This window comes from Tyto alba, unplaced genomic scaffold (assembly GCF_018691265.1).
Source record: "Tyto alba isolate M040663 unplaced genomic scaffold, T.alba_DEE_v4.0 Super-Scaffold_1000006, whole genome shotgun sequence".
NCBI classification, from domain to species: domain Eukaryota; kingdom Metazoa; phylum Chordata; class Aves; order Strigiformes; family Tytonidae; genus Tyto; species Tyto alba.
This window is the reverse complement of record NW_024881272.1, coordinates 23,529,440-23,545,714: the sequence shown is the minus strand read 5'-3', so window position 1 is coordinate 23,545,714 and position 16,275 is coordinate 23,529,440. Positions and strand designations below refer to the sequence as shown.

The 16,275-nt window shown below is 44.3% G+C and overlaps 1 protein-coding gene across 19 annotated transcripts in view; it reads right to left on the bottom strand.

The window, feature by feature from the left end:
• PTPRF (protein tyrosine phosphatase receptor type F) overlaps window positions 1-16,275 on the bottom strand; it is a 389,043-nt gene that overhangs the window by 103,721 nt on the left and 269,047 nt on the right. For all 19 annotated transcript variants that reach the window (XM_033000823.2, XM_033000824.2, XM_042803813.1 and 16 more), the window contains one exon: window positions 5,779-5,967. In XM_033000823.2, the coding sequence (XP_032856714.1) occupies window positions 5,779-5,967 (189 nt within the window). The remainder of the gene's footprint in view (window positions 1-5,778; window positions 5,968-16,275) is intronic.

Sequence of the window (16,275 nt, the reverse complement as noted above, 5' to 3'; positions counted from 1 at the left end):
TTTGACTGTTTGGAAAGTTTGCCAAGTGAAATTTTTGTTCTGTTTGGTCTAGGGCCTCCCCACTCCTGTCCCATCCCACCCTCCCCCATCCTCTTCCACAATTCTCAGGGTTAAGAAAAGCATCACCACAGTGTGTCACTTCCCACGGGAACGGTGCAATGACTTTGAGCACAAGCCCAAGGGGCAGAAAACAGGACTTCCTTCTCTCTCATCTGGCTGAAATAGGGTTTGTTGTTCTGCCCTAGAACTGAAAAGATTTCCAGAAAATCTTTAAATCTACTCCCTGTAGAGGCTAAACCCTTTCTCTAATACGCAACTGTCTACACAAGAGCTCTAGGAGCAACTGCATACTTGAAGCAGATTCCCTAAAATGTAAGTGTGACCAGATCATTTTTTCCTGTGTTAAATCCCAATCCTCCTGGCCTCTGAATGTAAGCCAACCCTTGTGGGAGCAGCACAGAGGCTTGCTGTATTTAGCGCAGTGTTTGTTCTGGGTCTCTCTCACCTTTGCAAAGTTAAGACATTCACTTTTCACTCACAGGACACCATTACGGGGACTGCACGAGGCTTTTCTGTTGGACCCCAAATTTTCTCATCCAGAAGGAACAACAGTTTCCATTTGACTTTCACATCATATGACAATGCATCTCCGGCTGTTGTCCTTTCAGGGTGCCCCCTCAAAGGGATCAAATCACAGCACATATGCCACAGAGTGCCAACGTAAGAGTCCATCAAGTGATGGAAGTGTCATCACTCAAATGGTTACTGAGGCCACTTTGTGCCCTGCAATCACCAGGCTGCTTCATGCAAAGGGCACCCCAAGCTCAAACTTCAAACCGGATTCCTTGTGTTTGAAAGGTTTGAAATGCTCATAAGGGAGTTGATTTTCCCTTTATGATAACAGACACTGAGTGACATTCCATACATTCAGTTCAGTCAGAAATGAATCCTGACTCTGACATCCTCTGTGCACTGGAAGCACACAGGCGCCCAAAGCAAGGCAAAACATAGGATGATACACAGGAAAACCCTGCGGGAGTATTTGCATCAGTATTTCCCAGCGTGGAGGAGAGGCTCTGCTGGAGAAGGGATTTCACTCTGCTGAGACAAACTCACCCCAGACTTACCAGCACACCACTTCCTTGTAGGAACCCAACCCACCAAAAAAAATGCTGCAAAGCAACATCAAACAGAAACCAAGTATCTTGCTGACTGCAAGTGGGCATCAGGGCAGTGCAACATTGAATCCCAGAGAGCTCCCACAGTGCTTTTGGCTACTTTCTAACACAGTTTTAGGGGAAACTTTTCAGAAGTGAAAGTACTACAGAAAAGACTGGCAACAGGGAGTCTGTGTGGATCCCATCGCTGCTGTAAGCACCTCACATAGCAAGACCCAGGTGTGCAGTAAAGGTTCTTCCAGGACATAAAACTTCAGCTGTCAACTGGTTGTCCATGATATTGCTTCAACTTTTGTCTAGTCAGTCCCTTCTGAAAGAGCATCCATCCCTGCATGGGTTTCCGGATCCTTTTGGATAATACTGCCCAACGCCCATTCTTTGGGGCTGTTCTTACACACCTTGTCCCAGGTCAATGCCCATCTGATATATGGACTCAGAGTTGTTTCTTGCCAGGAGTTGAATGCCTTCTGCTGGGTACTGACTGCTGGCTATTACCAGTGAAGCAGGATATGGCTGTCACTGCCATCTCACTGGGACGGGCACCACCTGTTTTTGCAAGTTTGTTCTGTGTATGTTGGGTATTCCTTTTGTTTCCAAATAAGCGCTGCTTCTACTTACAGGATCAAGACTAAAATGAAATCGCTTGCTGGTAACTCTGAAAGCATAAATGCAGCAGGATGATCTGGTGAGCTGGCTCCCGCTACTTCTTTGTTAGAAGGCCCTACACTTTTCCAGAGAGTGACTGAAGTCACCTGCAAAGCCCTCTCTGGTACTGTACTTGCAGTTAATTGCCTGAAAGCCAGACTAGGGTTTAGGGCATGGTTCCATAACTCAATTGATGGTGATTAAAAGAGAATGGTAATTGTCGTAAGATCAAGTTCTTTACTAGATGAAAGATGACAGTGCTCCCTGAATTTCTGGAGTTTCCTTACATGGCAAAGATATCTGTATGCTAACATTCAGAGTAGTTATTTTTTCTAATTTGACACTTTGTTCATACGTTTTCTGAAGAGCAAGGTGGAAGAGCAATTCTTCAACTATGACACTCAGTGGAAGCATTCAAGAGCTTTGAGAGTATGAATACCATCAGAGTTGCTTTGAAGTCTTCATGACCTTGTGATCCAAGAATCTTTATAGAAGAACTGTGAAGCATCAGCACAATCTGATCCATATTGAGAGTTTCCACCACATCATCAACTAATTTTAAAACATGGTTAGCGGTGTAGCACTGACCCTTACTGCCAAAACTCATATGTACATCACCTGCAATACTACAATGTCTGGACAGTTTTAAAATCGGTTCAGCCAAACACATTTTAAATGAGCTAGCATGCTGGGGAGGTTTCCCAGCCCAGAGCTGCCCTTAGATCCTTTGTCAACGACTCTGAGGCAGTGACTGAAGCTATGCACCCTGGGGGAGAACAGGGAGTTGTCCTGAGTCACCGCATTTGCGGAAAAGCAGCCTCTCCACAAGAGGTGGGAAGTATTAGCAGGATGAGCAAGGGAGAATTTTGCTACAACCAGCATGAGTCAGAGACCCTGCTTTTGCCTTGATCTGTGATAATGGAGATGAAAACCTGTATTTATTTGTGTTCTCATCTCTAGAGCAATTAGCCCAACACATACTGGCAAAACTGCCTAAGAGCTGGACTTAAGAATTAAGCATTACTTGGGAGGAAAAAAACTATGTATTGGGGAGAAAAGGGAAAAAAGCCTTCTGAATGCGAAGAGTTATGATAACCATCAGGAGATTTAATGAGAAAAATGCATATACATGCATATAGATGTAATTAGTAAGGGATGGTAGGATACAGGGCAGATTTATAAACTGTGTATTTGCTCCTGACAAAGATACCAGTCCTCTGGGGTTAAAAGACCCTAAGATGATGGCTTGGTTATCTTAAATCACAAACTCTCTACTACCTTGACAGAAGATGAACAGACCTCTGGAAACTGATGTTTGGAGCCCCCGTGGGCACACGATCTGACTGCATACAAGTTCAAAGACCTGCCTGAAGCCCCCAGAGCACTGCCACCCCACATAACCGAGTGTTGGAAGAGAGCACCTTTCCCAAACATGCTGCTGCTTTACCTCTAGCTATTTATTCCACACTAGGAGCCTGAAGAAATGAAATCATCCCTCAATCCCCTCTCTAAGTCAGACTCCAAAGGTGCTTTGACCTTTATGACCTATATTTAGTACATCTGAATAATAATATATTATGTACTCATTGAAGGTCGGACACTCTATATATGCAATATTGGGCTCACACCGTGCTGTAGCTATTTTAACTATATTACATCTGTCTAGCTTTTATTGGGTTTTAATTAAATGAAATTAAATGAGCGTATATTTAGATTGAGATAGTATAAACTGACATTCACGCAGATATGCCAGGCTGGCTGTAAGATATGATCTTAATGGAGCAGAGACTTTGCAAACTATTAAACTCTCCCATATAATGAGGTATCTATTTAAATACTCTTTTCTTTGAAAAACAATTCTGCCCCACTATGGTGTAGTGCTGGAGAGCTCAATTAGCACCTTGTAGAATGGATCAGACTGCCCAACCCATCACATTGCTCACACAGGGTGACTGCAGTCAGGTAAGTAGGATTTAGGCACTTCAAAGTACACACCCTACTTTGTATCAACTACAAATACAGGAAAAAGCCACCAGGACAAGCTGGGGTTGGATCTCTGGCCCATGAGAAGCAGCAAACTTCTTGCTCCCCACTCATGACAGGGTGAAGCAGAGCATTGGTGAACCTTGGTACTGTATCACCAGGTCCCTGAAAATAAAACTTCACTCATATTTGGAAGTCTCTTGCACTGAACCGTGGAAACCTCCCTTACTACATCAGAGAACTAATCAATTTCTTTTGCGAGTCTAAAGATGTATGCTGCTCATTGATTTCTAAAAGGTTCCCTTGACACCTCCCTTGGTAATTACTGTGTCTTTAGCAAGCAGCTAGCTCTAGAGTTTGAATCCCAGGTGAAATATTCAATTGAGATGTTGCTCAAGAACAGTGAATAGGAAGCAAAACTTGGACACAGTGACAGGGTTTACTAGTTTGTTTTTAAACTTTCTGTCTCACTAAACTTGTGAAGCAGCTGGTAGAGAGGCAGTCAAGTGCCTGCAAAAAGGAGGCTGGAGAACGTACAGCAAGTGCATCAGGAGCTGCCTTGCTGCTCATTTATGGTAATTTCTGATGCTGATTTAGTCAGCTATGAAGTGAAACACATCCATGTGTACTCTCCTATTGCTGCTTCCTAAAGCTTCTCAGAATAATTAACAAGTATGATATTTTCTTTCAGCACAAACAGATCAAGATTAAACCATGTTGTGGGGGAGATAAGCTAAAGGTCACTGGGAAATTTCATAAGCTATAAATGTATTAGTATAATTAGCACTCACTGGTACATCAAGGTGGGATCAGGAGTGTCAGGCTGGGTTCTATTTTTGATGAGAGTGATGTCTCATTACCCACTCCCCCAAGTACAAGCCTACTTCTTATCATCCAAGCATCATCAGATTTATGCAGAGGGCTCCTGCTATGGGGAAATGTGTCAAGACGTTCACCTTGCTAGGAGGAAGATGGTGTTGCCCTGGCAGCAGCACTCATAACAAATGACTTTTGAGTGCCTAGAGATATCTCGTGGCCAGGCAAGGCAGTCTGACTCTTATTTAAGCATGAGACCTTTCTAGACAAAAGTTGTTCCAGCTTTGTTCCCTTCTGTACTTCATGTAGGGTAATGTGGGCTTTTTTTCCCCAGACTAAAGCTGCTGTGTAGTGCTGCTGTGCATTGTTAAATAGCCACTGCAATTCACACTGGGGAGCTGCACTTCATCAGTGAATAAAGCACCGTTTTATTTTCTTTAATTCTCTAATGGGCCTTACAGTCCTGGGAGACTGAACAGTGCAGCAGAAAAACAAGAGTTCCTTGCTAAAATGAGTGCATTCTTAGCCACCCATAAGAACTGACTGTCGGTATTTCAAAAGGTAGTATTTGGCTTACCAAACAAAAAAATCAGGAAGAAATGGTATATTTCAAAACGGTGTCCACCTTCCTTTGAAATCCACAGAATTTCTGCTGCTTGGATTTTTCTTTATTCTTGTAACATCACGTAGCAAGAATGATAAAGATCTCAATAGAAAGCAGAGCACTGTCTTGTGGAGTCTACATAAGGAGTGAAGTAGTACACGACCACTGATTGTAAAATCTCAGCCAGTACCTCACTGCCCTGATTTGTCCTGTGCTCCTGTTAAAAATATCTGAGACCTGTTGGGTCAGTAGTGAAATGTCTGAGCCTACCAAGGATTTGGGGCAATGTCAACGCAGTCTACTGAGGCTGGAATCAAGGTGATGTTCCAAAAGGCATGTCCACTCTAATGTCTCCTTTTAACAAGCCACGATATCCTGTCAGAGAGAATCAGCTCCAAAAACTGTTTTTATATTGTAAAAGAAACAAGCTAAAATCAAATTGACATTTGGGTTTAGAATTGCATTTCAGGGAAAAAAATCATAGCAGCAAGTAAAGAGAAAAGGGAGGAAGAATGAGGAGGTAGGGAAGGCTTACTTGCTTTGCTACCTTACCCGAGCGGAGCTGCTTGATTCGCCCATTGCTCGTTGCAGTGTCAACAGGCAGGAAGTCCTTGAACCAGGAGATTTCAGGATCAGGGTTACCGCTGGCAGCACAGAGCATTGTGGCTGTGCGGGCCTTTTCCACCACCTTCAGCTGCGGGCCCATGTCAATGGTTGGGAAGCCAGCTGGGAGGTGGTCTTCTGCAAGAGGAGAAAACACACAAGGTTAAAGAGAAATGTTCGGGTGTAGTGGTGGTGTAGGGCTGTAGCGACAGTAGTGTCGTGGTACAGCATCTGTGCCTCTGCTGGAAAACAGCAGCCTGACTTCCCTACTGAGAAGGTTTTCAAGCCCTTAAAGCACATTAGGCTCTATAATGAGCATTCATTACACCAGTAGAAGCTTCCACTAAATTTAACTCCGTTTAAATCAACTGCCTTGGGAAACGTCCATAATTTTCATTGATACGTAACCTCCATTTATTGTTGTTAATAATTCAGTAAAAGCAGGTATTTGCCTTTTTGTGGGAGGACTGAGTTGAAGATAACAGACAAACACAAAGCCAAATAGTTTGAGGCATCTTGAAAAACAACAGCTAAACAATAAAACCCCTTAGAATGGTCCAGAGAGACCCATTTTCTCTTTTTTTGACTAGGAACATTCTGTCATACTAGTAGGATAGACTGTAAATCTCTTCCTCATGTCCCCAAATCTGATTCAGAAGGCTTTTAGAAACTAATGAATGTAAAGCTAATGAGCCACACTCTGCTCAAAAGCCACCTCACCAGACTGTGCCATGGCAAGCTCCTGGTGCATTTTCTGGACTGCAGAGAGCAACAGAGGTGTGCAAGAAATAGCCAGTGCATGCTCTGGCATGTCTTATTGAAATACTATAAAACAAAGCACCCCTGTAACTGCTAAAACCATTCGTACAGTAGGTACGAAAATGGTTAATTGGGTTTGCTGCTGCAGAGCACACTCAGGTAGGCTGGGTGGAATACATTAGGCAGCCTTCACTGATAAGCCAAGGCATGCTCCAACATCGTCATTCAATAGCAGCTGCAGAACAGAGCTCATTTACTCATTCTGTGGCAAGATGTACTGTACTCTGCTAAGCCTGAACTGCAATCAAAAGGACATACTTTCGCAGAAAAAAAAAGAACTTAAAGAACATTAACAAGCTTTTAAAGCACCAGAAACTCAATTACTTTTGGTATGTTTCTTTTTTCCCCTGTTCCAAGGGAACTTAAGCAAACCTTCTTCGGCAAATCCAATTCTGCAAGGCTCCCAGCTCACTGCAGCGTTTAAACAAACAAGACCTCAGCATCTTCCCAAGTCCCAGAGGAGTCTGAACTTGCTGCAATCTGATTTTTCCTGCTATCACCACACATCTCTTGTACCCCTCACTCCTGACAGGAAGGTACTAGCAACAGGCCACCTCAGGTGCTTCCTTCTACCTGTACTGCCACACCTGCAGCACAAACAAAACCTGTGGTGGCTAATCTTACATATTTCTCCCTAAGATCTCAGAGGAATTCGCAAGACCCTTGACTTGTTTGCAAATCAAGACTCTGTAGCGCAAGGCAACATCTGCTGTAAACAAAATAATGCTCTGGAATATTGTTTTTTTGTTTAGATGAGAGTGACTATGAAGCATCCACGGTTTTCTAAAGGAAAAAATGGTTCCTGATGCTTATTAAAAGCACAAACTGTATTTTGTCTCCCAGACTGTCCTCCCCAGAAACCTCTCTCATCATGAGCAAACATAAATGGAATTATTTTTTTTTAAAATAAAAGGTACCACAAAAAACTAGTTCTTTTTTATTTCGCTCTCCATTGATTTTCAAAGACAAAAGGTACATAGAGCTTAACTGGAATGACACCAGAGCTAGCATTCAGTAACAAGCAACAGAAGCACTCAATACTGAACAGCCACAATGCATACTCCTACATGGCTGAAAAGAAACAAAAGAAGGATACACACAGAAGTACACCATGGTATAGATTGAAAAGGAAAGGAAGATACATAGGAAAAGCAGTAAATGATGACATTCCCTTGGATTGAGGACAAGTTTGCCTAGAGTGCAGCATCTTGCTATTTATGGTATTGAAAGCAGAAGTTTACTCTGGGGAGGCTGAAATACTGATGTGGTCTAATCTAATCACCATGATTACCACTGACAACCTTTTCTGGTTTGTTCAAGATTTTACAAAGAATGCACTGACCTAAGTATCACCCAGTTAACTTTGTTCAAAGTCCGTGTGGAGGCTTAGCACATAGCTAACAGCAAATCTGAAACCAGCATTTGTGCAAGAAATCTGTTCCCATCTGCAATGATCCTTTGTCCACAGAAATGAGAGAGATCAGGAAATCCTTCATAATGTCTGATCCATAGGTACACGAGCAGCTTGCTACACTGGAGGTGTCTGTTCAATCAAAATTAGCAGTCTGTGATGAGCCACAGACCAGCAGAAATGAAACGATCTAACCTTGACTTCACTGGGTACAACGGAGAGACCCTGATTACAAAGACCTGACAGCAAAGCTACCTCTGCCTTACTAGAAATCTTAGATCAAGACTTTTCAGGACTGCAAAGAGTGGTGCAGCACTGCTCCCATACCATGCACCCCCTGCCAGCCCACACCATCAGAGCCTGGATGAGAATGCTGGGCACTCAACACCTGGACAGAGGGCACAAGCGACCACCACATGATGACCCTCAGGCCCCAGATCCCACACTGAGCTGGACACAGACAGGCACGCAAGGCTCATGCGGTGCAGTCTTTTCCCTCTTAACTGCACACAAGCCCCAAAACTATAGTGGCAAATGACAGTAGTAGAAAAGTGGTGCATCCTGTGTAGTCAGAGCCGCAGCAGGTTCCCCAGGCTACCACTGGTCACCAGCACAGCCCAGTTCCCATGCAGGCCTGGAGAGTGAAACCTGCCTGTCTGCTACGGCCACACCACCACCAAAACTCAAGCAAGCAGCGCTGGCATGCCTGTGTCTACAAAAACACACAGGCAGCAAGGACTTCTTCGATCCGTTCTCAATCAAACAGGCAACAATAGAGGCAAGACTTGGTGTTTGAGAGCAGCAGTGTGCTTCCAGGAGGCTGCAGTCCCAGGTCACATCACTATGTGATTAGAAGCCAGGGGAAACCTGACAGCTGGTCCCTGATGGCACCTCAGACATCCAGAAGCTGGGGTTCACCTGCTATTGGTTCTGGGGTAGCTCCAGGGGACCTGCACTGGGCCAAGGTCACAGTGTTAGGGGGCTCAGGCTTAAAGGGAGGATGAACACCTTCTCCAGAGGTGATCCAAGGGCCTCAAGGACCTGTATCATCATGAAATGGGGGATCTCAACCATCGCAGGTCTGGTACTGTGTGGCTCTGGCAGCCCCTCTGAACGTTCCTGGAAAAGAGTGGCTGCAGAGAAAACCTGAGCTGGTCACAGCACAGAGCACAGCTCGGCGCAGGCCCACACCTGCCCTGTCAGCAATGCTCCCGTAGAGATAATGGGGCTTTGTTCCAGCCCCGCTCAGTGTTGCTGACTTCACTGGGACAGCGAGGGATGTCTCTGTGTTCAAACACTACAGGCGACGATAGGAGTTCAGAGCTGTTCTTGCCTTGCCTTCCCCTCCGGCAAAAGTCTAATCTAGGTCTAATTATGAGGCTCAGTCATGCCTCGGCTCCTTTCAGCCCTTGCTAGCTGTACTAACTTGTCTGCACATGGAGCTCGTCAGTAATAGCTATCCTCCTATTCATGCCAATACGTGGATACCCTTATTCTAGAAAATGAGTTTGTCAGCACTTGGTTTTATTGAAAGATAGCTAGTGTGCTTTTAATACACATTAAAACAGGCTATGAATCTGCTTTCAAGTGCAGACTATCTAAACCAGTTTTACTTTCTGTGTTTCAGATCCTTTCAGAAGGGGCATATCTCAGGTAGGCATTAGGTAAGAGCAAGCAAAATCTAGGCACAAGGAGGAATATTTTGGCACTGCAAGCTCTAATTCCCTCTATGGACTACATCAGGAGAAGCAGGAATGACAGGAGACCAGGAAGAGAAGAGAGAAAGAGCAGGAAAGGAGAAGGAAATTGTGAGAGAGAAAAAAAAAATGAGTGGGTTTTGCAATTACAAACTGAAACTCAGAAAATCCATGATCAGGCTGAGGTCTTGCTAGCAGCAGTCACCAAGGAGCCAGGAATGTCCTTCTGGCATCTAGCATGACAGCATGTGCAGAGGGTATCTCATGCTCATTTGACAGCTCCCTTTGCTAATCTCCTTTCTGAGGTGACAGAAATCTAACCCTGCTTCTCTTACAGCTCTTTTGTGCCACATATTTCCCATCTTTAAGGGAAAAGCGAAGGTAAGAAACCTTTCCCACAGTCCCACACCGGAGCTGAGACCTCCTTTAGAGCAGCTGCAATTACATAGCTCATTCACCAGCTCCCCAGAAAACTACCTTTCTTGAGGATGCTGCCATGAGACACATACCCCGTGGGGCGTCCTTATTTTCTGCATCACTCCAAATACCAAGTGATAATAAGGGACACGGAAGCAATTGCAATTTATGTCTTATGAGAAGCATGGATCAGCCCAGGATGGAACAGTATGTGGGTAACAGCTGCTTACAGAAAAGGCCTGCAGAGGAATCTGTGGTGAGCACAGCTGTTGATGGCTGAATCCTGCAGGATTACCCCCAGGATTTTGCTCAAAACTTGTAATCTCTCGCAGAACAGAAAAGTTGGAGGGGTTGGATATCAGGTTCTTACTATTGCAAACCCCGAAGAGTACTCACTGGTCTTGTAGCCACACAACTGTGTTTTGGGGGTCATATCACGACTTGGCACCTGTAAAACCTTCCCCCCTACCACTGTGAATTTTCTCTGTGTCAACATAGGAAATGGTATTTTAGAAATGATAGTGAAAACTGTAAACAAGTTTATGGGAGTTATTTGTCATACTCCTCTTCCTATAAAAGCCAGGCCTGCTTAGTATCATGAGTCCAATTGTTCAGACTGCTGAGGGAGAGAAAAAAAATGATACCCAATATAATTTGGAAATAGCAAAAAGTAGCTTTTCTATACATTACAGCTATAGCTGTAAGGTTAAATCTTTTACAATCTATCAAAACCACTGCCCCCCTGGAAGAGGTGTTCTCAACTAATTTCAAGTGAGGTATTGGGCCTTATCCCCACACAGGGCTGGAAACAGCTTATCTGGGCCACAGGCTCCTGTCAGCCTGCGTCAGCTTAGGAACTTCCAGGCCAACATCAATTTTAGGGGCTCGGCAGGGATGATTAAAGCACAAAGCTGCTTTGTTTTCAATTCTGCCAGCTATCTGAAGCCACTCAGGAGTGTGTGGTGTTAGGGACAAGCCAGGAAATAGATCGAGGGCAGAGAGATCTGTGATAAATGCATTTGCCTGCAGTCAGCATTGGGCAGGAGCATGATACACGTATCAAAAACTATTTCACATGTTCTCTACCCATTTGGTGCGGCAGGCTGGGATCTCACCCAGTTCAAGTCACCAGGGCTGAACCGATCCTGGTAAGAGGTAGCGAGCAGTTTGATGCAATATAACATAGGATGTTATAGGGGTAACCCTGGTGTACTGACGGACTCATATTAGATGGATCAATGGATTTACTTTGCAAATTTTACAAGCTTCCAAATCTCCCTTTGAGACACTGAAATGCATTAGCAAATGCAAAATTATCAGTGCAAGGAAGATAGCCTGGGTGGTCGGCAATATTAACTAATGAAAGATGCAAGCCAGTAAGATCATAAGCACACCACAATCCAGGACATCTGTTTGCTGAATAAACAGCCCTAATTCCTTCAGCACAGGTTACACAGCGCAGCTATTCAATTACCGCAAGACAATCAAAAGCAGTCGAGCAATCCAGCAGCCCAGAAGAATGGTATCATTTTACATGATAAGAAAACCCTGACACTGCTCTGTTCAGGTTCAACTGAAGCTGCACAAAGAGCATTTTATCAGCCATTTTGAGGCAACGCTCTCTTCCTGCATCCTTCTTCTTACGAAAGAAAGCCCCCTAAGAGGTGCACCAAAAATACTATCCAAATCCGTGGTCTCCAAAGGCTGCCTGGTGTCAGGCTACCCCCCGTGCGGGGAGCGGCGGGAGGAGGAGTGCATTTGTGCGTGCTCGCTGCCAGAGCCAAGCCTCACGCAGGCTAATGAATGCCCCGTCGACATTCACACTGCCTTGTAATTGCCTAAGAAAAAGGTGGGGCAGTGAAACCAACCTGTTTCAAAGGTAGTAAAGTCTTAATTACTGGGTTAGCAAGTATAAAACAGTTTCAGGCAGGCAGAAAATACAAACAGTCATCTATTGATGACAAGGCTTTTAATGACAAATGTGCTGGGTTTTGTATGACATCACGCCAACGTGACATGCTGAAGCCGCCTGCCGAAAATGGGGAGAAGGGCACAGATGAATGGGTGGGTGTGGAAACCAACTCCAGAAAGACTTCTCTGTGTCATGGTGTAACCACATGAATTACTGCACAAGAGCTTACAGTAAACAAAGTATTTGCTATCTCTTAGAAAGATCACAGCAGTAGCACCAGCAAAACAGTTCACAGAAGAAAGAATCTGAGTCAGTCCAAAACAAAGAAAGTACTGTAAGGAAAATTCAAGAAAATGCGAGACTAGACAAGGCAGAAGAGGATAAACTGTCAGGCAGATTCCCGCCTGGGGGGCTCATGGCGTGGGAGCTCATGGGACCTGCTCATTCTAGAGGTTATGAGTCCATAAAACACCCGATGGAGACAGTGCTACCCTTCAAGTGCCAGGAGGGCGCTGCTAACATTGTAATTTCATGGCTGGACCTCAATTACCCCCATTTACAAGCCACCGATACCTTCTTGGTAGCACAGCTGACCGTTTCCAAGCATCTATTTATCTCAGAGGGGAGCAGGACGGCTTTGCAGAGAGGCGGGTGCTCCCAAGAGCAAGGCACGGCGGCGTCTCCCGGCCGGCTCGGATGCAGATTCAGCTTGTGCTCCTGCCAAGTCCCAGCACTGCTTCTCACCGCGCTCCCACGTGTGCGGCGTAAGGTCACACACGGTCACTGCAGCAACGTGTCACCTCCCCAGGGCTGAGCACCCTGCATTCGCCAGGCACCGGCACCCAGTGCTCCCTCCCACCCAGGGAGCAGCCTTGGCTCTCCAGGCCTGAGGGGGCACTGCATCCCAATGGGATGAAACAAACTGTTTCTCCCAGCCCTTAGAGATGCTGTTATCATCCAAACAACCTTCCTTCGGGCATCATGATGCTTCTCCACTGGCCCTAAGGAATTGTCCAGGACAGAAGGTGGTGCCACAGATTCAGGGCCAGCATTCTACTAGGAAATAAGTCCTCCTTCCCTTTGAGAAGCACTGCAGCATGCCACTACCAAAGCCCTCCAGGATACACCAGGCGTAGCCACACATCAGCCATAGCTACCTCTAAGTTTCTCAGGGGTACCTAATCCAGTCTAGATTCAGGCTGGGACACAGAAAAGAGCCACAGTTCTAGAGGCACTGATGGAGGCAGCAGTTGTCACTCCAGCACAGCTGTCCCCTAAGCACTGCCCAAGGGAAGGTGTGAGAAAGGTCCCTCTGGGGAGAAAGTGCATTCCACTACCACAGCCTTGCACTCCTCTGATCCAGGGTCTTCCTAAACACTGCAAGATCTGCTGAGATGACTGAGTCTAGCCACAGCTTCAGCATCAAACAGGCAATTCCTCTCTCTCTTTCACAGATAACAACTTGTGACCTGTGCTTGATGGAGGGCAACACAAAGATGAGTAACAGCTGCTGAAGCTCACTCAGAGCAGACTAGAAGTATTCAGTCACAAACTTGGGCAAATTAAAGGTTTGCACCTACAATCCACTGTTTCAGTTCTTAGTTTAGGGATCTTCCTAAGTAATAACAACTTCTGCTCAGTATGTGTTAGCTGTGGAGTCTGCTGTCAGCTAGGAAACCTCAACCCATCCTGGAATAAAACAATTATTTATACCTTTATCAGATTAGATTGCAACAGTCTGAGATGGCATTTACAAAATCCCTACTACCACAGTATCCTTCAGTCACCCTGGCTACCTCTCTTTTCTTTCCATTCTGGCTTCCCTTCAATGACAGTCACATTTGCAGTCTTGGTCCTAAATTCAAGTTTTTCTGGGACTTAAGCCCAATATATCTAAAAGAGTTAAAAAACTCAAGAAGGAAGATTATAGGAGAAGCTTATCTGATCAGGCTAAACAAGCTCTGTGTCACAGGGCAAAGCCTCTCCAAGCTGTCTCATCAGCCTCTTAAGAGCAGTGGGAAGTGTGACACAAAGCCCCTTCAGAGTTGAGGACCACCCTACACCTCCTACTCCAAATCCAAGACCACCATCCTGCCATGAATGTAAAGCAATGTGCACAGACAACTCAAAGCCAAAGACACATCAAAATAAGCATTTTCCTGAGAGACCAGAGAAACTAGTCACTCATGTTAATGAAGTACTAAAAAGGGCTCAGATTGTATGGCACTGAAAGTCATTTAAGGGTTCACAGTATAGCACAGCAGAAACTACAGCAAGAAATGTCAAGAATGTGGGTAAGGAAGAGCTCACACACAAGTAAAACAGATCATATCTGTAAGATTCCCTGCCTGAACAAGCGTCCCTTTTTTAACCCTTGTTTGGAGAAAAAAAGAAGAAAAGCTTTTTTTTTATTTCCTTCCCCAAAATTACAGCATAATTTCAAGTAGGCAAAAATAGAGTTTTGTGGGTCATATCCAATAGCTGATAAATAAGCCTAGGCTCTTTCAACAATTATTACTTACAAAAAAAAACTCATCAGCTGGAAGTATGCATTGAAAAAACTCACAAAAGTTCTTTAAACGCAATGAATTCAGAAAGGTTTTGTAGCCAGCTATTAAGACTCCATAGTAAAAGATCAGTAAAAGACCACCATGCTGTGCTTTCAGGCAGGACTGTGCCATTTGTTGGTACCAACTGTTGAATATAACTGCCTGTAAAACTGTTTTCAAGTCATTGTTTCTTTTTAATATTTTATACTGAGAAATACAACATAACTATTGCTACTGCACGTTTCCTTGTGACAGAATATATAAACACACTCCCACTAAAACATACCCAAAACTTCAGTCTTTTCAGAGAAATGCATGGAAACAGCTCTTACTTGTTTTCTAAGTCATTTATTAATCTCCTGCATTTTCCATACTACTTTATCTGCACTGATGTGATATGCTATTAGCATAGAGATTTTAATTTTGAAGATGTGCAATCAATAATGCATTTCCATATGCCATTAAATCTAACATGTGGTTAAACTAACGGAGCATTTGACTTTTGAACCATGTATGTTTGTTTGCAGCTCAGTGCAGGAAAAAATGCACGAGATTTGAGTTAAGCTGACAGCAGAGCTCTCCCACGCTTTCTAACATCAAGTTTCAGATTAAAGTGAAGCATTCCTGCTGCCACTCAGCTGGAATACTAAATCTGTTCATTTCCACTTCACAGGCTAGAATGGAAGATTTTTGGTCACTTAACTCTTACTGAAAGGGCTAGATCGTGCTAGAATCTGATTTCTATTTAGCTCCTGCAGCCTGCCTGCATCATTGCCAATCCTGTGGCTTCTCCTCCTGTAGGGGAACATCCCAGCCTCCCAAAGTAACAGTGGCCAACAACTCTCAAGCAACAACTTTAAGATTCAAGATGGGAGAAAGTTCTATGTTTTGACAAAGTACCTTGCTGAAAAAGTCTTCTTTTCTAGCAATTGTTCCAACATGGGAAAGAAAAAGTACTGCCTTTCCTTGCATCTAAGCTACTGAAAAAGGGCGGTTTTCAGACAACATGGAAGAACAATGTTGATTTTTTTAAGAATAATCACTGTGATATTACTTGAGAGAGAAAAAGAACTCCCTCTTGTCTGTCTTTCACCCTCCTCAAAATCCCCTTGAGATTTTTGGGAGGGTGAAGACTCTTGAAAACATTGTAAATATTCTGGAAATATTAACTTGGAAATTGAAACACAAGATTGTACTGGGGAGAAACTAGAGAGTCATTAGAGAAAGCACAAAAATATTCTACTTCTGACATTCACAATCAGACAGTGCTTCAAAAGGAAAACAAAGATTCCCCCTGCCCCCAAAGATTGCCCTCCTGAAACACCTCTTTGCTTTCTGATCTCAAAGACTAAACCAAAACTTGAAGGCAACCTCCAAAATTGTCAAGCTACAGGATGGAGTGGCTCTGTGATGTTGAGAGAGCTTGAATCCCAAAGCTAGCAATCAAGGCGTGTGGGTGTGGGAAAGGAGGACAAACACAATTCTTACAAAAACAAGCTGCAGCAAACAAGCAGTCCTGGTGCTCAACAGCCTGCTCTTCTCCCCACCTCCCAATGTTGCCTCTTCCCTCACTCTATGACTTTTCTGTAGCACCATCCTTTCCTGCCACTGTCAATAAATTCTTATGCGTATGGATCCATC